Source organism: Schistocerca gregaria, chromosome 2, assembly GCF_023897955.1.
Source record: "Schistocerca gregaria isolate iqSchGreg1 chromosome 2, iqSchGreg1.2, whole genome shotgun sequence".
In the NCBI taxonomy this organism is placed as follows: Eukaryota; Metazoa; Arthropoda; class Insecta; order Orthoptera; family Acrididae; genus Schistocerca; species Schistocerca gregaria.
Window position 1 is genome coordinate 813,192,025 of NC_064921.1, and position 27,527 is coordinate 813,219,551.

Here is a 27,527-nt window from a genome sequence, read left to right on the forward strand (position 1 = left end):
TAAGGAGAGCCACTTCTATGAATATCAAGACCTCATATGGAAACCCAGTTCTAAGCAAAGAGGGGAAAGCAGAAAGGTGGAAGGAGTATATAGAGGATCTATACAAGGGCGATGTACTTGAGGACAATATTATGGAAATGGAAGAGGATATAGATGAAGATGAAATGGGAGATATGATACTGTGTGAAGAGTTTGACAGAGCACTGAAAGACCTGAGTCGAAACAAGGCTCCTGGAGTAGACAACATTCCATTGGAACTACTGACGGCCTTGGGAGAGCCAGTCCTGACAAAACTCTACCATCTGGTGAGCAAGATGTACGAGACAGGCGAAATACCCTCAGACTTAAAGAAGAATACAATAATTCCAATCCCAAAGAAAGCAGGTGTTGACAGATGTGAAAATTATTGATCTATCAGTTTAATATGTCACAGCTGCAAAATACTAATGCAAATTATTTACAGACGAATGGAAAAACTGGTAGAAGCTGACCTCGGGGAAGATCAGTTTGGATTCCACATTGGAACACGTGAGGCAATACTGACCTTACGACTTATCATAGAAGGAAGATTAAGGAAAGGCAAACCTATGTTTCTAGCATTTGTAGACTTAGAGAAAGCTTTTGACAATGTTGACTGGAATACTCTCTTTCACATTCTAAAGGTGGCAGAGGTAAAATACAGGGAGCAAAAGGCTATTTACAATTTGTACAGAAACCAATGGCAGTTATAAGAGTCGAGGGGTATGAAAGGGAAGCAGTGGTTGGGAAGGGAGTGAGACAGGGTTGTAGCCTCTCTCTGATGTTATTCAATCTGTATATTGAGCAAGCAGTGAAGGAAACAAAAGAAAAATTTGGAGTAGGTATTAAAATCCATGGAGAAGAAATAAAAACTTCGAGGTTTGGCGAAGACATTGTAATTCTGGCAGAGACAGCAAAGGACTTGGAAGAGCAGTTGAATGTAATGGACAGTGTCTTGAAAGGAGGATATAAGATGAACATCAACAAAAGCGAAATGTAGTCGAATTAAGTCGGGTGATGTTGAGGGAATTAGATTAGGAAATGAGACACTTAAAGTAGTAAAGGAGTTTTGCTATTTGGGGAGCAAAATAACTGATGATGGTCGAAGTAGAGAGGATATAATATGTAGACTGGCAATGGCAAGGAAAGTGTTTCTGAAGAAGAGAAATTTGTTAACATCCAGTATAGATTTAAGTGTCAGGAAGTCATTTCTGAAAGTATTTGTATGGGGTGTAGCCATGTATGGAAGTGAAACATGGACGATAAATAGTTTGGACAAGAAGAGAATAGAAGCTTTTGAAATGTGGTGCTACAGAAGAATGCTGAAGATTAGGTGGGTAGATCACATAACTAATGAGGAGGTATTGAATAGAATTGGAGAGAAGAGAAGTTTGTGGCACAACTTGACCAGAAGAAGAGATCGGTTGGTAGGACATGTCCTGAGGCATCAAGGGATCACAAATTCAGCATTGGAGGGCAGTGTGGAGGGTAAAAATCGTAAAGGGAGACCAAGAGATGAATACACTAAGCAGATTCAGAAGGATGTAGGTTGCAGTAGGTACTGGGAGATGAAGAAGCTTGCACAAGATAGAGTAGCATGGAGAGGTGCATCAAACCAGTCTCAGGACTGAAGACCACAACAACAACAACAACAACATAGTGGGTTTTGCACCCTGAAACTTGTTCCATTGTATAGGTGCTGACAAAATCTATGTGGCAGTACATCCAAATCACAACTGACAAAAAATGCATTTAGCAGCTTTGCGTCAAGGCTGCTCAAATATAGTGAGCTATCTCAAACAGAATTTTCTTCTCCATGCCAAGCAACATGGATTCTGAAAATTAACCATGTAAAACCCAACTCATACTTTTGTTACATGACATACTGAGATCCTTAGATCAAGGCAGTCAGGTAGATGTAGTATTTCTCGATTTCTGAAAAGCGTTTGAGTCAATACCTTATCCACACTGATTATCAAAAGTACGATCATACAGGGTATCAAATTAAATTTGTGAGTGAAACATTTGATTCAGTACCTTACCTACACTGATTATCAAAAGTATGATCATACAGGGTATATAGTTAAATTTATGTCTGGATTGAGGAATTTTTGGCAGGGAGGATGCAGCAAGTTGTTGTAGATGGAGAGTCATCAACAGATGTAGAAGTACGTATAGGTGTGCCACTGGAAGTGTGTTGCAATCTTTGTGTTCATGATATTTATTAATGACCATGTGCACATTACTAATAGTAATTAAAAAAGCATTGTATCCTGTGACAATAATATCAGTGAATCACATTTGGAATTGGTCAACTGCTGCAAACAGCTGGATGTAACTCTTTGCATGGATTTGAAATGGGGTGATCAAATGTGCTTAATTGTGGGTAAAGCAGGTGATAGACTTCAGTTTATTGGTAGAATACTGTGGAAACGCAATCATTATACAAAAGAAATTGCTTACAAATCATTCGGGCATCCCATCCTAGAATATTGCTGAAGTATGTGGGATGTATCCAAATAGGACTAACAGGGGATATTTAACATATACACAGAACGGGAGCACAAACTAGTTATTTGATCCATGGCAGAGTGTTACAGAAGAAGCTGAACTGGCAGACTCTGGTAGAGACACACAAACTATCCTGAGAAAGCCTATTATCAAAGTTCAAGAACTCTATGTAAGTGATGACTCTAGGAATGTACTACAACTATCTATGGTATCACTCCTATAGGAAATGTGAGGACAAGATTAACTACAAGGACAAGATTAATTGGAGCATGCACAGAGCCATTTAAACACTCATTCTTCCTGTGCTCCATACATGAATGGAACAGGAAAAAAATCCTAATAACTGGTGCAGGGGAGATACCCTCTGCCATGCACTTCATAGTGTTTTGCAGAGTTTAGATGTAGATGTAGCTGTAGATGATGTTGCCATAAATGTAGAAACTGCTGTTTGTGGCAGTCTGGAGGATGTGTCTTGTCAGTTTTGGTGAAAGTGGATTATAGACATCAGACATTTCCATACCATTGTTCAAAACAATGATGGTGGTCTTAGATGTAAAAGTTCTGCTTATCTGGCCACTCATTACGTTGATCAGCATTTCTGTGCTATCGCTTATGTGGATGTAAACATGTGGAATTTGTGGTTACTTTACTGTTAAACCACAGCTGATACTAAGTACTGCACAAAAAATGTTGTGAGTGTTCTTCCAGCCATAGTGATTTATTTTGTAAACAAAGACATGGTGTCATGTATGTAGGAGTACACTGCCTCCACTGGCTACCATGCCACAGCATTCGTAGGAGGGTGTCCATATTGAGTCTTGTGGACCATCTGTGGGGAATATGTGGTTAATCATAGTGGACGCACTTTCCATATTCCCCTTCATCTCCTGCATGACCTCGAACACCATCCGGTCCACAATCATTCCTGTCAAAGCTATTTTCTCCATTGAGAGCTCCCCTGCAATGTTTATGGATGGTAGTGGCCTACAGTTTCACGCCGAGGTAAACATAGACTTCATCTTAGAGAATGGAATAGATCATTCTTACAAGTCTTCCTTTCACCGTCCTTCCAGTGGGGAGGCAAAGCAGTTCATGAGTACATTCAGTCAACAACTATAAAAGAGCACATGCACTAACAATAACATGAATTATGTACTCCATAGAGTCCTACCATCTTACCGTATCACCCCTGTCAAGAGCCACTCATCAGCCAAAATCCTCCATGGGTGAAGATCTTCTGTTTCCACAGCCACAGCCACCTCTACGCCACATTCCAGCCATGATTCTGGGCAGTGCCATTTGGACCTTCTCTTGTCCAATGCTATGTGTAAACTTGATGCACGCACTACTACCGCCAGCATGGTATGATTTCCAACACTGTGAGGATGGCCCTAAGAGATGCCAGAGCCCCAGCATTACTGCAGCAGCTGTTTATGGGAGATTACCATCGAGCGAGATATCCTGCCACCACTAATTGAGGCCCCACCCATCCTAGACCCTGAGGTGTCCATGAACAGAGATATAGACTGAGATATCACAGATGTCCAATCACCTCTGGATGATCCAACTGTGTTGGAGCCCATGGAGAGGGTGCTTGCATCTCTTCCACTCTTCCCAATTTCCTCATTTCCCCATTCATTGGACACCCAAGCACTACCCTGCTTGCCATTTGTGACTGCCCAGGCTGTTTAAAGAGGAGGAAGGAGGGGTGGGGTGGAGTAGAGGATGTAGTCATATCACCCATAGCAGGAGGTATGAGTAACATGCCTAATGGGCTAACCAGCTGAACCATGTGACCTGCGTTTAAGGCCTCTGCACTGCTGCAACAGACAAATGGCTGCTGAGTGAGGAACACCACTGACCTCTTGTGGTGAGGTCATATCACATTCTAGGATTTCAGACTTTGAATCTTTGGGCTTCTTCTGGATGGAATATTTAATGCTGGTGAAAACCCAGATAGTCCAGTCAAATAGCAGATATACCTAGCAAAAGATTGGGTGGAAGAGTTTATTTTTTCAACTCATTCATATGGTTGGAAAGATTAGAAAACCGAGTTTTGCCAACAAAATTTCGCTTGGGAAAAATTTCTACAGTCAAAAAACTTGGAAAATTTCGGCCTTTTTTCAGTGTTTTCAAAATATCTGTTTTTTGTTGCTATCGCTTTAACATCTATTTTCTTTTTTAAAGAGCACAAAATTCTCTACAAATTTGATTCTTGCCATTTTTTTCTACTCCCAATATCTAAGGCGCTACAGCGCCTCAAATAATACCAATTTTTCAAATTTTGAGCATAGTGGCAAGATACCTTAGTTTTGAACACTATTCTTTCAGGTTCTGTTTGTGTAGTATATGTTCTATGTTGGAATTTACCACCTTACTTTCAGGTAATCAATTTCTCTGTATGCAACATGAGGATTGCTGGGAACCTAACTATTGTGATTCTTACATCACTACCTGAAGTTCACTATGGGTCACCTCAGCCCTGGTATTTGTAAAACTATAAATATAAAAATACATCATTAAGACACACACACACACACACACACACACACACACACACACACACACACACACACAAATAAATCGTCTCAGGAAACTGAACTATTATTAGCTGCAAATAGGCAACCTAATTAGGTAGGTAATTATTCTTGTGTATAAAAGCCACAAAGTTGACATTAAAAGTAAGTAGCTTTATTACAATTAAAATGCATTGTCAGTTACTAAAAATGTTGACAGTTCTGGGTGTGTAATACTTGTAATATCGCATTTTAGCACACTTGAGACAGATGTGAGCATCACTTTCATTGTTTTGATGGGCCAGGTTTCTTAGTGTCACCAGAAATACCTTGAGTTACGGATTCAGAGTCTGTACATAGAGTTGATCCCAGATTGACCTCTTCTTTAAACAGTGAGTCAGCCTCAGCAAGTTCGTTGATTTCGTCAGCGGTTTCCTCAACATCCTCCATAACATCATCTTCACTGTCTTCATATAAAAATTTTGGCACATTTTCACAGTTGACCCCAATACATTTCTTGCAAATTGAAGAACATTTCAAACCCGCATTTCTACAGGAGCACGCTCAGCCACAGTTCAGCTTGCATGAGCATGAAACAATGTGAAGAATAGCTTCATCTTGGTTCATTATAATGGGTATTGGACCATGGTCACTGTGATTCCAGCCCCATTTCTCAGGAGGTTTCCAGTTTCCCATCCAACGTTGGACTTGTTGGTAAGTCCGCAACGAATGATGTTGTGTAGCATCTTGCATAGGTGGCAATCGTGCAAGATTCAGTTTGCTTTTTGTGGCAGACTTGGCGAATAGCTGGTACCGCAAATGGTCTAGTGTGTGGGAACTGCTGACACCTCCACTATACAATGCAATAGTAACCTGTTCTCCTGCTGTTATTATTTCTTCACAGGTAGCATGTGGTTTATTGAACATGCAAAGCGCTGAGGTTAGGTGTTCATTTTTCACAACAATATTGCAGCACTTAATTTTTCCTTGACCAAAAAAAGGGGATGTTGTATCACATCCGCTAAAGGCATGAGTGAACAGAATATATTCACTGTCAAACTTGTAAGATGCTGTGGAAAACCACTTGTCTTCTGCATTTCCTCTTCCTGGCTTTAGAAAAATAAGTTTTCAATGCCTTGCCACAAACCGGTCATGAGCACAAGCAGGTCAACATCTTCTCCTACAATGACAACACTTCCAAAATCTTTGGTTCTTGAAATGGCAGATGTTACAATCATAACATCAGCATCTTCTTATGCCTGGTGCACTTCAATGCTGCACTCCAGAAATTCCTTTTTAAGAAGTGTGGTCAAACGCATCTTGTTTTGTTCGTTGTACAAGAACTTGTCCTGAGGGACTTGATTCACCATCTCTGATTCAACCACAATGTCAACCGAAGAATGTTTTTTGGACCTACGAATCCTCTCAGCACTCTTTGTGCTACATTTGTCTCCGTCACATGGATACCCATCAAATACAATAGAAAATTGAGATCCAAAATGACGTTGCAGGTAAGAAACATAGCCTTGAGCTATTGACTTTTTCGAGTCCAAGTCATTTTGTGGATAAGGTACCCTCCATCAATGACAAAAAATTTAATCGGTCCACCTGACTTCACATCTTCCACTGGAACGAAGGCATTGTAGAATGAAGATTTCGTTCCTTTTTGCATGCCTTTTTCTGAGAACATGGACATTGGGTAAGGAGCAAGTTCATATTTCAGAAAGGCTTTTAACTCTTCTTTACTTTGTTTCATTAAACAAATCCTTTGGAAAAGAGTTAAAGGATCAACAGGAGTAATTTTAGTGACCCCAGCTTTTACAGAATTGAACGCAGAAAGGAGAGTCACAACTTTATCTTTTCTACGGAACTTTACTGGAAATTGTCACCAACTATTCTTTTCATGCCTTTTTCCCCCTCTTCGTGATACATATGACTATTAACATCCTCCGTTCCGACAACACCACTGCTGATAGACATTATAAAATCACTTTCAGGGAAGGGAGGGTGCACTGAAAACCAATCAAGCAGCTTACGCAAGTGTATGCCATCTCGTTTGATGCGACATCTTCTTGCATGTACATGCTGTTCTAATGTTACTGCGCTCACTTCGCAATACGACTCAATTTCTTCACAAATGTTCTGCATGTGAATCATACCCATTGCTCATCTGGTTAATACACTATCCGTAATTCCTCGGCTAGAAGTAAGTCCTCCAGAACTCTTCATGGTTCTCATCAATTTTTGTTCTATAGTCATGTCAGAAGGAACCCCTGACCAATACTTCTCTGATCGTCGGATTGTAAAATGTCTTTTCGTTGTGAACTTCTCATTTGCAATCGTGTACATATTGTAACACAAATAAACTTCACACAATCCGACGTGAATGTGTTCGTAGTTACTGAACATAATGCTGTTTGTCCTGGCCCTGTAGCAGAGTGAGATGGTAAATTCCAACGAATAACATGATGAGCAATATGTTTATACTACACAATTAGAAACTGAAATAACAGTGTTCAAAAATTAGGTAATTTGTCAATTTGCTCGAAATTTGAAAAATTGGTATTTTTTTGATGCGCTGTAGTGCCTTAGATACTGGGAGTAGAAAAAAATGGTAAGAATCAAATTTGTAGAGAATTTTGTGCTCTTTAAAAAAGAAAATAGACATCAAAGTGATAGGAGCAAATGAAACTGAGATATTTGGAAAGAAAAACTGAAAGAAGTCTGAATTTTTTTAAGTTTTTTGACTGCAGTAAGTTTTCCCAAGAGAAATTTTGTTGACAAAACTTGGTTTTCTAACCTTTCCAACAATATGAACGAGTTAAAAAATAAAATCTTCTACCCCACCTTTTGCAAGGTACAGGCTTTTTTTCTGACAGTTTCACTGGACTAAGAACTTTACTGGGACTTTCTAGATGTTTCTTAGGCAGTGTATTCATCTATTCATTGATGGTTTGATTAGGACTGGTTTTGCTCATAGTGTTTTTGTGATTTATCAGTAAATGCTGTATGCTGTTCCAAACAGGAACTAAATTAACTAATTATACGGTGAAAATCTAGTGTCTGGTGTGTCAGTCTTGCTGAGACTGATCTATGATAGTTAGTTGTTTGCCACGCTGGCCTTCTTGGTTGGCTAGCTGTTACTTTTGGGGACAGTTTTATGCAGCTCACATTGGATTGTGACTGCTGTCCATTGGTTTAGATTCTCACCATGTTTGTGTTGTTTGTCTTATAGCCATCTGCAGCTTGAGACATGTCAAAGTCCAATCTGATTTTCTCATAGTGTAATGTTGTAGACAAGCAACCTACAGTTTCCTGGTAGGACAAAATTGTGTTCATAGAATGTACATATCCACACAATAGCAGTTGTGGTGCTTTCATGCAGTTAACTAAGCCTGTGTGCAAAAGTTAGTCACTGTAAGTAAGCACAGCCTATGTAAATAACTAGAATCAATGAATCTGGCACACAAGTCCGTATTGTGGTCATGACCATCATAGGACAGCAAGTAAACAATCATAAGAACAGTCCAGAGGTGAAGTCCACTTAACAACAAGACATCAATAGTTATGTCTGTAGGCAAGATCCATTATCACTGATGTATCACACAGAGAAAGACTAGAATGTGAGCAGGGTGCAGGACAGGCATATGTAGACTTCAACAACATGTGTGGTCTGCCATGGTTGGTTATCAGGGAGGGCAATGTCTGAGCTAACAACACTGCTCCTTCATGCAGATGCCAGATACACAGCCCAACATGTCATCATTGATACACACCATACAGCATTTCTTCTCCTTCAGTTATGATATATGGGCAGAAATGATCCTCTTTGTATTGGCTCTTATGGGATGGAAAAGGGGGGGGGGGGGCACATAAGGTGAAGGATCAAGTGGTAACTCCATTTTTTCATGCACAATGTTATTGTCCAAGGAAGATGCTGTCAGCAGTATCATGTCACTTAAATTGGCTTCTGGGAAGAGGATCACTAGACTGTTGTGATATATGGTAGGCTGAGAGTCTCAGTTGCAGCTACTGGTTCAGACTAGAATCCACACTGCGGCTGCAGTGGTGGAGATGGTGCTGAGCTCTGTGATATCCTGTTAAAGCCACACATGCATTATTCTAAACATACTTAATCATATATCTTGGTAAACATCCATCATTCATCTGCACAACAATAATGGAAATTCCTGGATGGAATAATATGCAAAATAAGGGAAAGGCAACCACTCACCTGTAGAGGACTGATGTGTGATACATAGAAACGTGTAACAGAAAACAGTGTTCTCACTAGTTTTCAAGTTCATTCTCTTTTTCTAGCAAAAGTACACACATTCATGCATATAACTATACAGACGTCCAAACGTATACTCCCGCAGCTGCAGGAGTGTACATTTAAGCATCTGTATGGCTGTGATGTAAAAGTGTGTACTTTTGTAAGGAAAAAAGTAACAGCTCAAGAACTAGTGTGGACACTGTTTTCTCTTATGTTCTTTCTGTGCATCAAACATCAGTCCTCTATAGGTGAGTGGTTGCCTTTTCCTTATTTTAGCAGCATTCATCTGTTCTCTGTGAGAAAGCTTCTGTTACTATTCTGTGCTTTTATGAATTAGACAGTAGATGTTGAGTAATTGACAAGCATTTTCATAAAATATTCTGTCCATTCTTGGTACACTTACGATACATCAAGAAAATAACATTACTCAGTCTTGGACTCTACTGTGTTCATGGCAGTAAATGTTCCTGCGTCATGCCTGGCAGCCTGCTGTTGCTACCATTGCCTAGTAAAATTGCTGCATTAACCTGTTCATAATCTCATTTCTTTTAGGATCTACTTAATTTCTCAATTTTGTGTTTAATATCCAAATTAGCAGTTGCAGGTTGCCTATCTGATGACTTCCAGGGCAACAAAAATTTGATTTTCAATTTTGTACATAATTATTGACCAAATTGGAAACTTTAAAATGCTGTCATAATCTATTCACTAAATAATACAATCTTATGTTAAAAGTTTAATACAACAACACAAGTATTACAGTTATAAACTATGTTTATCTTGAGGCAGTGTGACCGAGTTCTCATACGTACCTGGACTATATTCATCTGGGTTACTCCCTCCCTGCGGGTCCGGGGGTTAGAATAGGCCTGAGTTATTCCTCCCTGTCGTACGAGGCTACTGAAAGGAGTTTCACACGTTTCAGCCTTTATGTGACGCTCCCCTGTAGGATTTGACCTCCATTCTTCAAAATTTTCCCATAGAGCAAGCCAATTGGGGAAGGGCACCTTACAAGGTGCATCGTGTCCATCATGCATTGAGATTTTTAGCCCACTTTCTTGTCATCGCATTGCAGTCCTGCCCATTCTCCATCTCTTGGGCGAGGACACCTTCCTGGGTGCATTTTCCACCATGCATTATGCAGTGCCGATTTCTGCGTCGATGATGACCATGGACTTCTTTGCACCTGATATCCAGCACAGTAGTCCATCCATTGTAGTGGGGCCACCATGTACCCTGTTAGTTGTAGCCCTCTGACCACACAGGGATTCCTCTGCTGATGACTGCACTGTTAACTCCCCACGTATGCCAAGGGGTAGATGCCCATCCCCCTGGGGCATCGGGACTCCCAGCAATGGCCATCCTGCCACGTGGTCTTTGCTGCGGTTGGATGGCTCCCATGGGGAGGGTCCCTGGTCGGAGTGGGTGGCATCATGGCAGGTGACACGTGATGAAGTGTAGTCCATCATTTCTTACTGTTGGTGAAGCACCAGCAGTCTCTAAGCTATCATGAGCTCAATTCAACGCACAGAAGTATGACCCCAGATCGTTCCCCTGCCTGGCCACACCATGAGAGGAACGTCAGGCTAAGGATGGCAGCAGATCTTATTCGCCCTGGTACCCTGTATGTTCGAGAGCTGATGGGGAATCTTTCACGACAATGAAGCCTCAGTCTTTTGTTGAGCATTTAGAGGACAAGTTCGGGGAGGTGGAGGGCTTGTCCAAAATGAGATCTGTGTCAGTCTTGATCAAAAAAAGCATCCTCTGCCCAGTCATGAGAGTTGACTTGTGACGAGCTGGGGGATATTTCTGTAACCATCCTACCCCATAAGAGCTTAAATATGGTCCAGGGTATCACATTTCACAGAGACCTTCTTTTGCAGTCTGACGATGAGCTGCACGCCAATTTAGAGTGGTGAGCTGTACATTTCGTCTGGAGTGTCCACCAGGGTCCAAAGGATAATTAGGTTGAACGCCTGCATCCTGTACATATGACATCATCTTATGTCGCCACTACAACAGTTCTGACACCATCAGCTCCACCAACCCAGGTCACCTCTCAGAGCTGGAAGACTACACCTGCCCCCTTGCTGGTTGGGGGGCATTTCCCTCTGTTGCTCTTGCACCACCTACTTTGGGAGCAAACACCCCCCCCCCCCCCCCATACAATCGAGGACATATGTCCCCACTTCTAAGCCAGAGAAGCATAAGTCTTCTTCTGCTTCTCTCGCTAGGAAGAGGTCCCTTGGGTCACTCCCTTCCCAGGTTTCTTCTAGTGGGAAAGATGACACCCGCCAGTGGCTGAAGAGCCCAAAAGCAGCTGGTTGTACGTCTTCATGCTTATCCTCAGTCCTGGAGCCAATGAAGTCCTCCCAGCCAGGGAAACCCAAGGAGCAGCGAGAGAAATCAAAAACTAAAACCCCTAAGACCAAGGAAATTGCGATGGCACCCACACCACGCTACCTACAAGCTCTGCGGCTGAGGATGGGGTGCAGATTTTAGCGTCCACTGAGGACCTAGCTTTCACTAGACCTTCAGACGCAATGGATATAGACTGCTCAGGCAATAAATCGGTGGCAGCAGGTGACTCTGAGGCATAAACTGCCTCATTGAATGTTCCATACCTTCTCAGTCTCATGATGTCATCCTCCTGTGGAATTGCGGCAGTTTTTTCACCACCTGGCTGAGCTATGTCAACTGTTAAGCTATCTGCATTGCCCTCCAGGAAACCTGGTTCTCAGCAATGTGGACCACTGTCCTCCATGGCTATAAGGGATATTACAGGAACTGTAGCGACTATAATCTAGTGTCTGGTGGAGTTTGCGTGTATGTCCTAAACTCAGTCTGTAGTGGACATGTGCCCCTTCAAACATCTCTTGAAGCTGTGGCTGCCAGAATAAGGACGACACAGGAAATAACTGTCTGCAATTTATATCTTTGTCGAGATGGTGCAATACCCCTGAATGTATTAGCTGCACTGATTGATCAACTCCCTAAACCTTTCCTACTCCTGGGAGATTTTAATACCCATAAACCCTTGTGGGGGGTGATACCATGCTTACTGGCCGAGGCAGAGATGCCGAAACTTTACTGACGCAGCTTGACCTCTGCCTCTTAGATACTGGGGCCGCCACACATCTCAATGTGGCTCGTGGTAGTTACTCGGCAATTGATTTATCAATTTGCAGCCCAGGATTTCTCCCATCTATCCACTGGAGAGCACATGATGATCTGTGTGGTAGTGACGACTTCCCCATCTTCCTGTCACTGCCCCAGCATCAGGCACACAGATGCCTGCCCAGATGGGCTTTGAGCAAGGCAGATTGGGAACTTTCACCTCTGCTGTCTCCGATGAATCTCCTCCACATGGTAACATCAATGTGATGGTTGAGCAGGTGACTAGCACAGTTGTTTCTGCAGCAGAAAACGTGATCCCTCACTCTTTAGGGTGCCCGAGGCATAAGACAGTCTCTTGGTGGTCGCCAGAAGTCGTTGAAGCAATTAAGGAGCGTTGGCGAGCTCCGCAGCGGCATAAGTGGCACCCTTCCTGGGAGCATCTTATAGCTTTTAAACAGCTCCGTGCCTGTGTTCGCTACCTTATCAAACAACAGAAGAAGGAGTGTTGGGAGAGATATGTCTCCACCATTGGGTGCCACACATCACCTTCCCAAGTCTGGGCAAAGATCAAATGTCTTTTCGGGTACCAGGCCCCAACAGCTGTCCCCGGTGTTACACCCCCCCCTCCCCCCCTCTCCGCCTACCAGCCCCCAGCCTTTCGCACACTCAAACAGTGACTGGAAGGGAACATCCTCTCATTCACTACACGTTGCAGTGAATCCTGTAACGCCCCATTTACAGAGTGGGAGCTCCTCAGTGCCCTTGCACATTGCCCCGACACAGCTTCTGAGCCTGATCGCATCCACAGCCAGATGATTAAATATCTCTTATCTGACTATGAGTGACATCTTCTCGTCATCTTCAACTGGATCTGGTGCGATGGCATCTTTCCATTGCAGTGGTGGGAGAGCACCATCATTCCAGTGCTCAGACCCGGCAAAAACCTACTTGATGTAGATAGCTATTGGCCCATCAGCTATTGGCCCATCAGCCTCACCAACATTCTTTGTAAGCTGCTGGAATGCATGGTATGTCGGCAGTTGGATTAAGTCCTGGAGTCACGTGGCTTGCTGGCTCCATGTCAGGGCGGCTTCCGCCAGAGTTGCTCTACCACTGATAATCTTGTGTCCATCGATTCTGCCATCCGAATAGCCTTTTCCAGATGGCAACACCTGATTGCTGTCTTTTTTGACTTACGTAAAGCATACGACACGACTTGGCGACATCACATCCTTGCCACATTGTATGAGTGGGGTCTCCGGGGATGATACCCAATTTTTATTCCAAACTTCCTGTCGCTCCATACTTTCCATGTCCAAGGTGGTGACTCCCATAGTTCCATCCATATCCAGGAGAATGGAGCCCCGCAGTGCTCTAGCAGCGGCTGTTGGGCCCTTTGTCTCACCTTCTCTGTATGCAGATGACTTCTGCATTTCGTACTGCTGCTCCAGTACTGTTGTTGCCGAGCAATGCCTCGAGGGAGCCATCCACAAGGCGCAGTAATAGGCTCCAGCCCACAGCTTCCAGTTTTCCGCCACAGTGTCGTGTGCTATGCACTTCTGTCGGCATTTTACCATTCATCCGGAACCCTCACTTTACCTTAATGATGATCTACTCATGGTTCCCTCATCTTCATCAGCTTAAGCTGAAGTGCTGGCAGCACCTCAATGCCCTCTGTTGCCTGGGCAACACCAATTAGGGAGCAGATTGCTGTATGCTGCAGCAGCAGCAGCAGCTCTACAGAGCCCTTGCCCAGTCCTGAATTGACTATGGGAGTGTGGTTTATGGTTCGGCAGCGCCTTCAGCATTGCATTTACTTGACTCTGTGCACCCCTGTTGGGTTTGATTAGTGACAGGAGCTTTTAGGATGAGTCCGGTGATCAGCATACTGGTGGAGGCTGGTGTCCCTCCATTGCAGATCAGATGTGGCTCACCAGTTACACAGCACACATTCATAGTTTCTCAGAGCATCCAAATTACCGTCTCCTTTTCCCACCTGCGATAGTCCATCTCCTGCATCGGTGGCCCAGTTCGGGGCTCTGAAGTGGTTTACACCGACAGCTGAATGGCTGATGGTCACGTAGGCTTCACATATGTTCATGGAGGACATGTTGAGCACCTTTCCTTGCCAATTGGCTGCAGTGTTTTCACTGCAAAGCTGGTGGCCATATCTCGTGCTCTTGAGTACATCCGCTCATGCCCTGGCCAGTCATTTCTCTTGTGTACTGACTTATTGAGCAGCCTACAAGCTATTGAGCAGTGCTACAGTTCTGGTAGCATCCATTCAGGAGTCCATTTATGCCCTGGAACAGTCCTGCCTCAGTGGTGTTTGTGTGGACCCCAGGACACATCGGAATCCCTGCCAACAAACTTGCCGGCAGTCTGGCCAAACAGGTGACACGGAAACCGCTTCTGGAGATAGCCATCTCCGAAGCTGACCTGTGTTTATTCTTACACCGCAGGTTTTTCTGGCTTTGGGAGACGGAATGGCATAACAGCACGCACAACAAACTGTGTGTCATTAAGGAGACTGTGAATGTGTGGAAGTCTTCCATGCAGGCCTCTCGCAGGGAATCAGTTGTCCTCTGCCGGCTCCACATTGGCCATACATGGCTAACGCATGGTTACCTAATCTGTCATGAGGACCCACCTCAGTGTCGCTGTGGCTCCCAAATGACACTCATCCACCTCTTGCTGGACTGCCCACTTTTAGCTGCTCTGCAGCAGACTTTTAACTTTCCCAGCACTCTGCCTTCGGTGTTGGGCGACAATGCCTCCACAGCTGCTTTAGTTTTACGTTTTATCCATGGAAGTGGGTTTTATACTTCTATGTAGGTTTTAGCACACGTCCTTTGTCCCTCCATGTCCTCCACCCTAATGCTTTTAAGGTGGAGGTTTTAATGTGTTGCAGATTGGCTGGCTTTCTCTTTATATTCTCGTGGTTGGCCAGCCACTGTAATCTGCTTTCATGTTTTACTCTTTTCTGTTTCTAGCGTGTCTCTCTTGTTTTCTTGTCCTCTTTTGTTCCTTTTAGTATTCGTTGCCTTCCCTTCATTCTTTCTGGGATACGAGAAAGAGAGCACTTGGCGACTTCCAACAAGCTTAACAGATAATTTCAAACCTTCATAAAACTTTTTCTTGCTGTCCCCACCACCACAGAATGATGATGAAGGATAAAAAATTCATCACTTTATCATCTTTTTGGTGTCCACACAGTCAAACATCAGCATCAAGCATGATGTTTTAACTTACTACTTCTTTAGCACTGACTCTAATTGCAACATATTTTGTAAACAGTGTCCACATATACTACTGAATGTACCCGCAAAATTATATCATTGTACGAAACATAGCTCAGGAGACATGATATCGTAAACATTGAGATGTGTGAAAAACTAGCTTTTGCTTAAAACTTTTTATGTTTACATGCTTAACATAAAATATTTAGTACATTGACGCATTTACAGAGTAATCAGATTTTTGAAGGTGTTTGTACAAGTGAGTTCAATTATATAAAGAATCAGGGAGAGTTTACTGGTAATGTTTCTAAAAGGGTGAAAGTGTACAACCCAAGAAGATACTCTTGTAATCCTGTTCAGTGGATTTGTAAGTAATAACCAACACGTAATAGACTTGTGACATCTCATAAAAATGGCATGAACTCTGTTTTGTCGAGCACACTATTGTAATTTGTAACTTAAATATATAGTTGATATACAGGGAAGACAAGTAATCTTTGCTCGTTAATAGTGTGCAGCATATCAATTGAATTTTGGATTTTGAAGAATATTTGTCTTGTATAAATTTTAGATGCTATGTAATAAGGTTCTCCACTATATATCCTGATGTTTATAACTGTTTCTGCTCAAAAATAAATTATGGCTACCTGTCATTATCAATTTTCAGGGATTCAACCAGAAAATTAATCTTAATAAGCATTTACAAGTCCATGAAGACATAGACAAAAGAAAGCAGACTTGTCGCTACTGTGATAAGACCTTTCTCAATCGTGACTCTCTGAAAATTCATGAGCTCAAACATACTCAAGGACAGCCACACTCATGCCCACTATGTAACAAAGCATTTGTAAAGGTAAGCTTTATTGAAGGCATTTGATAATCTTAATTTCTTGTCATTTTAGTGCCTTTTTCCATTCATTTACAATATAGACTGATAAAAACTCAGTAATATTTATTTCTTGGAATATATTTTCATTGACTTTTTTTAATACTCAATGTGCATAATTTCTGCTGTGCGGAAATATTCCTTCCTTGCATTTCAGAATAGCAAATATTGTGCTTTTTCTTCCTCGGACTATAGAAATGGATGTTAAACCCAAGCTTCCTTTTCTTTACAACTACAGAAAGTACTCATGAGAGCTATGTTCAAGCAACCAATAAATTCATGTTGCTTAGTTGCGGAAAAGTTACTGATGAAAAGCCGATGCACTCTAAGTAAGAGGTATCGGAAGGGCATATGTCCTTGTAGCTCAAGATATGCAATGCGGTCTGTGCTTTGGATGTTTGATGTAGTTTCCAATATCATTGTCCTTTTGAGATTTTAAAAATGTTTTATTTTAAATTTGGAATATAGTGTTTTATAAACATGGTAGTGAATGTGCATGGGTGCCAGACTTTTCATGAATTGCAGTGGTTGTAAATGATTTTGGGGATAACTCAGTATTATAGAAGTGTAAAAGAGATGACAGATGAAAGACAACAAACTGAAAAATCCACTGGTGAAATTTGGAGAATTATAATGAGAACTGTTTTAGTGTGTGACAAATTTTTTATGCTGATAATGGTAAATCAATTAAATCACGTATAGTGCTCATAATTGTATAACTGATATTGCTAAGTGAACCAAGGCTAATGCAAAGATAAGGAAACGACTAATTCTGTCTTACAACACCAAACCTTTATTTCTCATCAGACAGTGCCAGACTGTCAAAGATTTGAGATAAGCTCCAAATGATTTGTGATGTTTGCTCAGCCAAGACATTGATCTGCTTAGATTCAAATTTCAGATAATTGTATTAGAAGCACCTGTTGGTATAAACTAAATTTGATGAAATACAAACTCAGCTTTCTTTGTTGGACAAGCCGGTTGACAGTGGTGACCTTTGTGTATGATTTTTGCAAACATTACTCAAAGAGTTATATTACGTGGCATGATTTACCTCCTGAAAAATATGGAATAAGTTACAAAAACTATGTTTAAGTTACATTTTTCAAATAATAGATTCTGAAGATGAAAATGTTGCTACAGCAGTGATTTAAAAAACAGGGGTTAACAAATGGCAACAGAGATGCACTCAGACTACATCTGAAGCAGATGTATCCAAAAGTCTCATTATCAAGGGCATGAAGATAGAAAATGCTTTAATGTGGCAAAGTAGGTCACTTATGAAACAATAATATAATAATGTCGTGTGACGAGGGCCTCCCGTCGGGTAGACCGTTCGCCTGGTGCAAGTCTTTCGATTTGACACCACTTCAGCGACTTGTGCGTCGATGGAGATGAAATGATGATGATTAGGACAAGACAATACCCAGTCCCTGAGCAGAGAAAATCTCTGACCCAGCTGGGAATCGAACCCGGGCCCTTAGGATTGACAGTCCATTATGCTGACCACTCAGCTACCGGGGGGCAGACTACTTATGAAAAATGGAATACAGGTTTGGTTTGGTTTGGATGTCAATAAAACAGTCATTCATTGAGTGAGTGTCCTTCAAAAACTGAGAAAAAAGTTTTAGTGATGAGACACAGCAAGTTTTCTGTAGATATAAACAAACTGGACTGTGAGGATTGGTACATTGACAGTGGTGTTATGCATCATATAACATGATTGGTACATCACATATGAGCCATTTGAAACTCCAAGAAAAATGGAGTGTGCCAAAAATTGGTGTATAATTGAAACATTTGGTACAGTTCAAATTTATATACAGATATTCAATGGACAGAGTGATATTTTGAAGATGATTGACTTTGTTCAGATGAATCTTGTAACTTATTTTCTGTTAATAAATCTGCACAGGATCTGTAAAAGTAACAAGAAAGACAACATTGGCTTTAGGGTGAAATGACTTTTACAATCTTCAAGTAATGAATGTTACGAAACCAAAACATACCTCCCTTGCTAGAGACTGTATCTATATACATTGTAGAGTAGAATGCCATCTTTTGACGGTGTTGTCTCAGAACTGTGTAAGTAAATGGAAAATACTTGTCATCCAGTGGTTTATCATTTGGCTGTGAAGATTTTTCATCAAAAATAGTATTGCATTGTTGTTGAAACTGTTGATACCTTACAGAGCTGCCATAAAAAATGAGTCATCAAAACAAATACTATGTGCACCAATTATCAAAGGAGCATCGTGTAGAGATAACAATTGATAGCGGCTTATTATGTTAGGAGTGTGTCTCTGGTAAACATCATCAGCTGGAGTTTGATGAAAGAGCACAGAATCCCACTACACACAGACAATTAGCTTACAGAGCCCACTACACATAGACAATTAGTTTGCAGAGATGTTTGCAGACCAATGTAAGAAAAAGGTTTGCAGTATCATTGATACTTCACTGTTTTTGAGTATGGTTTTTCCAGTTTCAAGATAATGCCCTTTTGTGACAAAAAGATGAAATTAAAGAAAAGCCATCACTGCTTATTACAATGATAAAGACTAAAGTTGATGTTATGGCGAAAGAATTACGTACACGTGATGGCAGTGTGTTCCATAATACAGGTGTTCATAGGTTTGCTGGATAAGTTGGAGCAAAATGTTCAGTTACTGCACCATGTAACTGTAAGTAGAATGGAGACGCTGACCAGGAAAATAAAATCCTGTGTGGGATGGGACATTTTTGGCTGTGCTCTGCTCTGCTGAACACTTACCAAAAGCAATGCAGCATTGTTGGCTGCAAAATAGACTCAGAACCAAACTGGTTCCATGAAAATTAAAGGTTAAACTCCAATTGAGACATTATGGAGAAGGAAGGTCATTTTGACATTTTGGTGATATTTGGAACATAATGCTATGTATGGTTTTTCCGTGCTAAAATGGGAGAAGTTTGGTGCTGAATCTTAAGAGGATATTTAGTTGGTTATGATGATTTTATATAGAGATGTAAAATTCAACTGCAAACAATTACAGAGACTATTGACTCAAGTGACCAAACAGATTGTTGAGATGTCCGATATAGTTAGAAAGGAAGATGTTAAAGAAACTGATTGTGAAAATGTTGATTTTCAAGAGGATATTTAACGGGATTATATGAATGAAGATGTAGTTATATTATTATTATTGTTATTATTATTATGTGCGTATGGACCCTGTTGGATCTCGCATTACGTTTATGATTTGTCTTTCTAATAGACTGTATAGCTTTTATTCTTTTGCTATGTGCTTTCTTCCTTTCTTCTGACCACTTGGTCCCTGATCTTTTAGGGACTTTATTCTGTGGCTTTACTGCCCATCTATTTATCTTCTGACTGTAAAGTTTCCTGTCTAGTATGTCCGATGTTCCTATTTGTGACTTTTGCAAGTCAAATTTGACTTATTCTACCCATGGAGTGTTCTTCAGTTTTGCAGTGTATGTCAAAATCTTGTGAGTTAGCCTTGAAGATGGGAGTCTATGACTGTGTGCATAGAATTTCCTTCATTTTCCAATATCTGTGGCAAGGTTGGACAGTTCTTCTGTTGCTTTGCGCGATTTGAATCTTTACCCCTCTTCTGTTTCATCTGGTCCCAGCATTTTCCTCATGATTTTTCTTTCCTCCTTCATGATGTTCTCCAGATGACCTTTTCTATTAAGTACCAAGGTTTTGCTCGCGTACAGCACTTCAGGTTTAATCACTGTATTATAATGTTTGATCTTTGTATGAATGGACATACATTTCTTGTTGTAGATTTCACACATTCTCCCATATGCTCGTTTGAGCTTTTGTAACCAAACTTTTGGTGCTCCCTTTTCCAACCCTGTTGATTCTATGATCTCACCGAGATATTTGAAGTGTGGAACTTGTTTAATCTGCCCATATTTTGTGTTGAATTTAGTGCAAACAAACTTGGTATTCTCAAATGAAATTTGTAGTCCAGTTTTCTCAGCGCATTTCTTGAGGACTTCAGTCTGTCTGATCGTTGTATTTTCGCAGGCTGCAGGTATCGCTAGGTCATCTGCGAAAGCTAAACAACTGACCTTGATGTCATCATTCTTTCATCCAAGTTGAATGTGTTTCCAGTGGTCCTGGGTTTTCAATTCTTTCTCCCATTCTCGGATGACTTTATCCAGATCAAGGTTGAAGAGCAGTGGTGACAATCCATCACCTTGTTGCACACCGGTCTTTATCTCAAAGGGCTCTGACAATTTGCCCATGTATTTCACTTTCGTGCCCTTGAGTGTTTCCTTGATGAATCTTAATGTCTTTCGATCATGTCCTTGTTCGTCTAAGATGTTAAAGAGCGTCTGTCGATTGACCGAATTATATGCCTTCTTGAAGTCGACGAACGTACAGATGATCGGAGAGCTTCAGGCTATGTAGTTACAAGTAATGAAAAGGTCAGTAACCATTTGTATGAGGTGGGATCAAAAAGTAACGGGATTTTTTAAAATTTTGTGGGCTTTATATATTTGATTTTCAAATTTTTTATCTTGTTGGTACCTGTTTTGAATATTTAGTTTATTGTTGACAGTCAAAAAGGTTATACTTGTTTTTTAATGCTCCGTGAATTTTTACTTTTGAAAAAGATGGATCAGGGAATTTGCATTAATTTGCTCAAAAAATGGAACATTCGAAATGTTGACCGTGGGTTTTGGTGGATCTACTATGATTAATTGTCCAAACATTTCAAATAGGGTTGAGAAAACATTGAAGACAACAACTGCCCTGAATGCCCTAGCACATCAATTACTGATGACAGTGTAGAAGAAGTAAAGAAAACGTTCTGGAAAATTGCTGAATCACCATCAGAGAGGTCGCCGATGATGTCAGCACATCCTTGGCCTCATGCTGAGCAATTTTTTCTGATGTTTTGGGCATGAAACATGTAGCAGCAAAGTCTGTTCTGAAATTGTTGAATTTCATCCAAAAAAATGTCACACAAACATCACTCAGGAATTGTTGAATGACTTTGACAATGATTCATAACTTCCTTAGAAGGTTGTAGCAGGTGAAAAAACATGAGTATACGGGTACGACGTCGAAACCAAGACCCAGTCATCCCAATGGATACTGTTTGAAGAGCTAAGACTGAAAAAAAAATTGAGAAGTTTAATCACATGTGAAGGTTCTTCTCACTGTTTTCTTTGCTTACAATGTGATAGTGCATCAAGAGTTCCTGCCTTGATGGTTTTACGATCAGTAAGGAATAATACATGGAAGTTATGCCTTGCTTGCGTGAAACAATCCAAAAAGACCATCAGAACTGTGGCATAACCAGTCATGGCAATTGCATCCTCATATGCTCCCATTCACACCTCAATGCTTGTTTATAATTTTTTGGCAGAAAACAAAAATGTTATGATGACTCAACCACCATATTTGCCAGACATGGCCCCTATGACTTCTTTCTATTCCTGAGGCTAAAGAGAACCACGAAAGGATGTTAAATGACCTTTGTGCGATAAACAGAACTACTGAAGGAACTGAACACCATAATAGAAAGTGAGTTCCACAAGTGTAACCAAGATTGGAAAAAGTGCTGGTACAAGCATACTGTATCTGAGGGTGATTACTTTGAAGAGGACAATGTTGATGTTGATGAGTAAATAAAGATTCTTTAAGAAAAACAAATATACCCATTAATTTTTGGTCACACCCGGTGTGACAGTGAAGGACAAATTTAGAGCAACTTCAAAGCAAGAACTGAAGATGAAGGAAGCCAAAATTTCCATTAATGGTGAAATTTGAAGAAACTATTATGTCACTCTAAAGATTCAACCCTTAAACTGAGAATGATGCTTCTTTGTGAAACATTAAAGAATTATGAAGAAGCAGTGCAGTCAGAAAGTTCTAAAGAATGGGAGAAAGTAACGGAAGAAGAATTCTCTGGGGGGGGGGGACCATTAGAACTAGTTTATAAAACTAAAAAAAAAAACATATGGTTATGGAAAATTGATGGCATTTTGCTAAAAAATTAAATACAAATAATGTAGTGTTTCAACTTGAGGCTCAGTTAGTGGCTAAAGACTACATCAGTGATGTGAAATAGATTACATTGATATATTTAGCCCTGTAGCAAGATTTGAGATGAGAGAGGTCTCTGTTGAGTGTTGCAAATCAACTTGATTGGTATATAAGGCAATTTGATGTAAGGACAGCCTTTTTCAACAGCATTTTGAAGGACCAAAGTTATGTGTATCAATGTAGCTTGCTTCGCCAGAGGGGGCAGCAGATGGTGGAGGCTGGGTAATGGCTGGCCCGTTGACATGGGCAGGGGCAAGGATTCTGTCACTGCTGAGCAGACAACTCCACAGTGGGAGCTGCAGGAACTACCCCCTGTGGCACCTTATTTTGCAGCTGAAGATAGGATGACAGAGGGTGCCGTGGGGGACACCAGTGTGGTAGTACACTGCTGCAATTGGGAAACTTTTGCTGGAGAATGCTGCGACTGACCCCATTGCAGAGAATGCTGTGACTGACCCCGTGACCTGGCTGACTGGAAGATGGCCCAACACATCACAGTCACAACTGATTAGAATGATGGATCAGCTGCTCCTGAACTATGTCCACAACAAAAAAACTACTGACCTGTGCAGCTCACAACTTCACCTAGCAGTGTCCTCTGCTGCCGACCGAAAGATCGGGCCCAAATGGCAGCCCCATGAGAAAAACGTGGTGGGTTATGATGGACTGAGGCATGCAACTCAAGGTGCAACAAATCCAAAACACCCACAGTTGTCACCCGTGCAATGTTCTGCTGCGCTACATCCATTAACCAGTGTCACTTGGTAAGCTTGATAGGGCACTGTCATGAGACAAGGTAGAGACAGACATCTTCATTTGGATCTTGAAGGTACACGCGAAGTGCTCCTCCCGCTACTCAGAAGCTGGGCTACCATTGCAACTGCAAAAGTCTTCACACTCCTCCGAAACAATTGCCAAGTGTTTTCAGATATGAAGATCCAGGGAGAATCCTTAACAGCACAAATGACCAACAACACAAAGTTTTCATCAGTATGCTGGCTAGTGGACTGGTACAGAAAGTCATAAGAATAAGGACCAAAAAGGAAACCAACAGCTTTAGTGTGGTGTTCAGTAGGATCTCCACCCCATATAAGAAAACGTGAAACTTTTTAATTTTGAAAATGATAGCCAGTGCCTCTGTTTCCACCAGTGAATAATTGTGTTATGCTACAGAAAGCGTCTTTTGATGCAAAAGTGACAGGCTGCTCAGTCCCATTTGGGTTTTGATGTGACAGAATTGCACTAGTTCTATACTGGGACATGTCACAAGCCACAGTTAAACATTTACCCAGTGGAAAGCAGTCAAACACGGACCGGAGTACAGACACTGCTCAAGGGACTTAAAAGCCATCAAAAATCTGCAGAGCAGACAAATTTGACACCCTTTTGGCAAAGCTGGTTAAGAGAATGGCACATGTGTAGCCTAGGGAATGGAGTTACCATAATATGAAATCTTGTCCAAGGAGGACTTGAGTTTCTTCAGCTTCTTGGGTACTGGCAGGTTCATGATGGCTTTTGCTTGCTCTTCCACAGGGACAAGGCCATCTTTGTTGACCACATACCCTCAAAAATTCCCCCTTGGGGAAAAAAAATCCTATTTGCAACAGTGGCTGTTCTCCAACAGTTGTTGGAAAACTGCCACCTGCAGATTCATCTAAAGCTCGGCCTGTGTGGAGTCCATGACTGAGAGGCCATTGAGGTAGTCCACGAAACAAGGAATGTCCTGAATCAACAACTCCAAATATTGTTGATAAATTCTAGGTTTGGATGAGATTCTAAAAGGCAAGTGAGTACAGTAATAAAGCCCAAAGGGCGTACTGAGCACAAAGAAACTCAGAGAAAGGGTGTCCAGTGGCAACTGCAAGTTGATGTATGAGAAATACTGGCCACCTGATAACCTCACCAACAACTTCTCCAGCTATGGACAGGGATATGACCCCCATGACACACTCTGCATTGATCGTCTGTTTAAAATTCACAGCAAAGGTGCATGGTGTCATGTGGCTTCTACCTTACCACCAAAGAGGTGGCCTATTAACTTCAGAAGAGAGGAGAAATGACACCCAAGTCCTGCCAGTGCTGCAACTTGACCTTGATCTTGACCTTGTCACACATGATGAAGGGAATGGGTAAGAAAATTTAGGTATTGCCGATGGCTTAAAGGAGACGTTCTTCAAAATTTTCTGTTGGATCAGGAGTATTATTGAACAGCTGGTCTTATAACTGTAGTAAAGAGTCCAAATCTTGGAAGGGGACCCACTGAGACACTAAATGTACTTTGTCAACTATCTGGAAACCTAAAACAGAAAAGACACACAACCCAAAAATATTTGAGCCAGCGATGAATTTACTATTAATGATGTAAGTTCCACATTCTTATAAAGTGCAGAGACAGAAAGTTGACCATTAGAGGAATACGTTGTTTACAATAAAACACAGCTTGATGGTGTGGCTGTTTGCACCACAGGACAACCCAAGAGCCGATACATACTTAAGTTAATTAGGCTGACTGACACTCTCGTGTGTACCTGAAACTCAATCAGTCACCCTTCCACTACTTGTGACAGTAGAATGTACTGTGGTGATGCTTGCAGGGTATTGGGGAACACCTTTGAGTCCAGGGAAAATACTGGAGACTCTGACAACAGCCCTGGGGTTTGCTGACTGTCACAACTGTTGCCAAATGGCCTATTTTGCAGTAGGCCCCACACATGGCTTCTGTGTGTGGATAATCCTGTCGAACTTGCACCAGATGATAGCTGGGGCAGGACTGCTGGCTTGCCAATTAAGCAGAAAGACATCTACCAAAAAAATCAGCAAAACATCATGAGTGGGGATGACGACACTTTGCTGAGCATGATGCAGTCAAAGGTGGACAGTGCTGTGACTTGACTGCACTTTAATCGTTAACGGCATCAACACACGGTGGCTCAGAAGAAGTCAAGGCCTCCTGGCTCACTACACATTTTACTGGGAGCTGTGTACCACACGCATCTGACTTTGCCTCCTGCCATATTTCAGAAAGTATGTCCCTTAACACTGCCATAAATCCATGTAATTCCATAATATTAGTGACTTCGGCTAGAAAAGGTCTGCCAAGACGAATGCCCTGGTTTAAACCTCCAGATCAGGTATTAACTGGGTGATCATGTCCCTAATTAGTGAGGCCACATACAATGTAGCGCACTGGGGACATTCAAAACTACACTTGTGGGAGACACCTTGCAGGTCAGTGATCCAAGCCACGTATGAGTGCTGGGAGCACTTTTTGTGCTGGTTAAATTGTAACCATGTTGCCACCACATGGGTTTGATGAACAAATTACCTCATGATAAATGGACAAAGTTTATCAAAGGTAAGTTTCTCAGTGTTTGTTGGAGGCTTCAAATTTTAAGTGGACTGGATTGATGATGTGCTGTACCTGGCAGGGCAGCAAGAACTGGCACAGATAATATTCCCACCTTTGTGTAGCCTTGTAGAAACCAGTGAATTGCATTGGGGAGGGGGAGGCAAGGGAGATAACTTCTCTGCTAGCCCCTGGTCTGCTATCAGCTCCACATGAGCAGGGAGGAGTTCTGTTTTCTGATTGAGTAGTTCCTTTGTTTTCTCCTGTTGTAGTTTTTGTTGTCATTCCTGGAGGTGTTACTCCTCCCTCCAGTATTGCAAAAATACTGGGTCAATGGTGGCACAATTTCATGGTATGAGGAAAGAAAAAGAAAGTGTGTCACACGTTTAGAAATGTCTGATGTCACCACTTTAGTATCCCAATGTGTGAGTTAATCTGTGTAGAGCAGAGTGTCCAAACAACATGTAGAGAATGAGCACGAATGGAAACACAACACGCGACTGGGGACTGCTGCACAAGACTAAACTGGTCCGCAGGCATTGAAATCAGTGTCAGAACTGTCTGAGCATGCCTATTGCTGCCCATGCCACACTTCAACCATGCTGTCCTGAAAGCATTCTGTACTATTCCACTGCAGTGCCAATGCCATCTCGATGTTTGCTGGGTGGGTATACTAAACTCTGCAAGAAGATAGTGAGTGTTGCCAGTATACACACTCTGTCAATGCTCATTCATTCTAACTGATAACCTGGTGGTTGTCATACCAGTGTAGAAGACTGAACAGTATTTTCATAACAGCTCATACACAACATGTTATTTCACAGGTTTGTCCATTACTGTTTTATTAGTTACAGTGCTGACATAGGTGATGGTAGGAGGGTGCAAAGAGCAAGTCTTACAGTGGGGACAGTAACAGGGGTAGGAGACACAGGGTAAGGAAATGTGTGCAGAGGGAGCATAGTGTCTGACCCTATGTTCCATATGCACCTATGTCCCTGCCCAATGGCTCATACACCTATGACCATACCCACTGTAAGACTGTTCCCTAAACTGATAATGCAAGTGCCAGGATGGTACCTTCGAGAGAAACACAACCCACATCCTTCCCCACACTTTCCAATTTGAGCTACTGCTTTGTGTCTAATGACCTTGTCATGCCTGAGACATGCTTCAGGTTGAAGGAAGGGAAGAATATTCCAACCCAAACTGTAATTAATAAAGCTCTGTGGTTTACAAACCAACATGCATCTTGAAAATGAGTTTATGCTATCACAAGTTTAACTCTAAAACAGTATTTAATATTTTAAATGGCACATACTTGAGCAGAATGTATGCATTAGTGTGAACGAAAATAGGAAGATGTGACCCACCCACTTCCCACCTCTCCTTTCAGCCAACAGTTATATTGCTCTTTGTAGAGAACATGATTCATTGCTCTTAAATCATCAACAGCAAAAACTTGGCACCTGCTAGAGTGAGTGACATGAAACAGAGGCAACCTTTCTAGTAAACTGGAACAGTTTCTGTAGATACTATCAAAAATTCAATGAGCAT

At 41.6% G+C, this 27,527-nt stretch overlaps 1 protein-coding gene across 3 annotated transcripts in view; it reads left to right on the plus strand.

Moving 5' to 3' along the window:
- The window catches only part of LOC126335122 (uncharacterized), a 272,304-nt gene that overhangs the window by 225,543 nt on the left and 19,234 nt on the right, over positions 1-27,527 (plus strand). For all 3 annotated transcript variants that reach the window (XM_049998077.1, XM_049998078.1, XM_049998079.1), the window contains one exon: positions 16,345-16,530. In XM_049998077.1, coding sequence (XP_049854034.1) covers positions 16,345-16,530 — 186 coding nt within the window. The remainder of the gene's footprint in view (positions 1-16,344; positions 16,531-27,527) is intronic.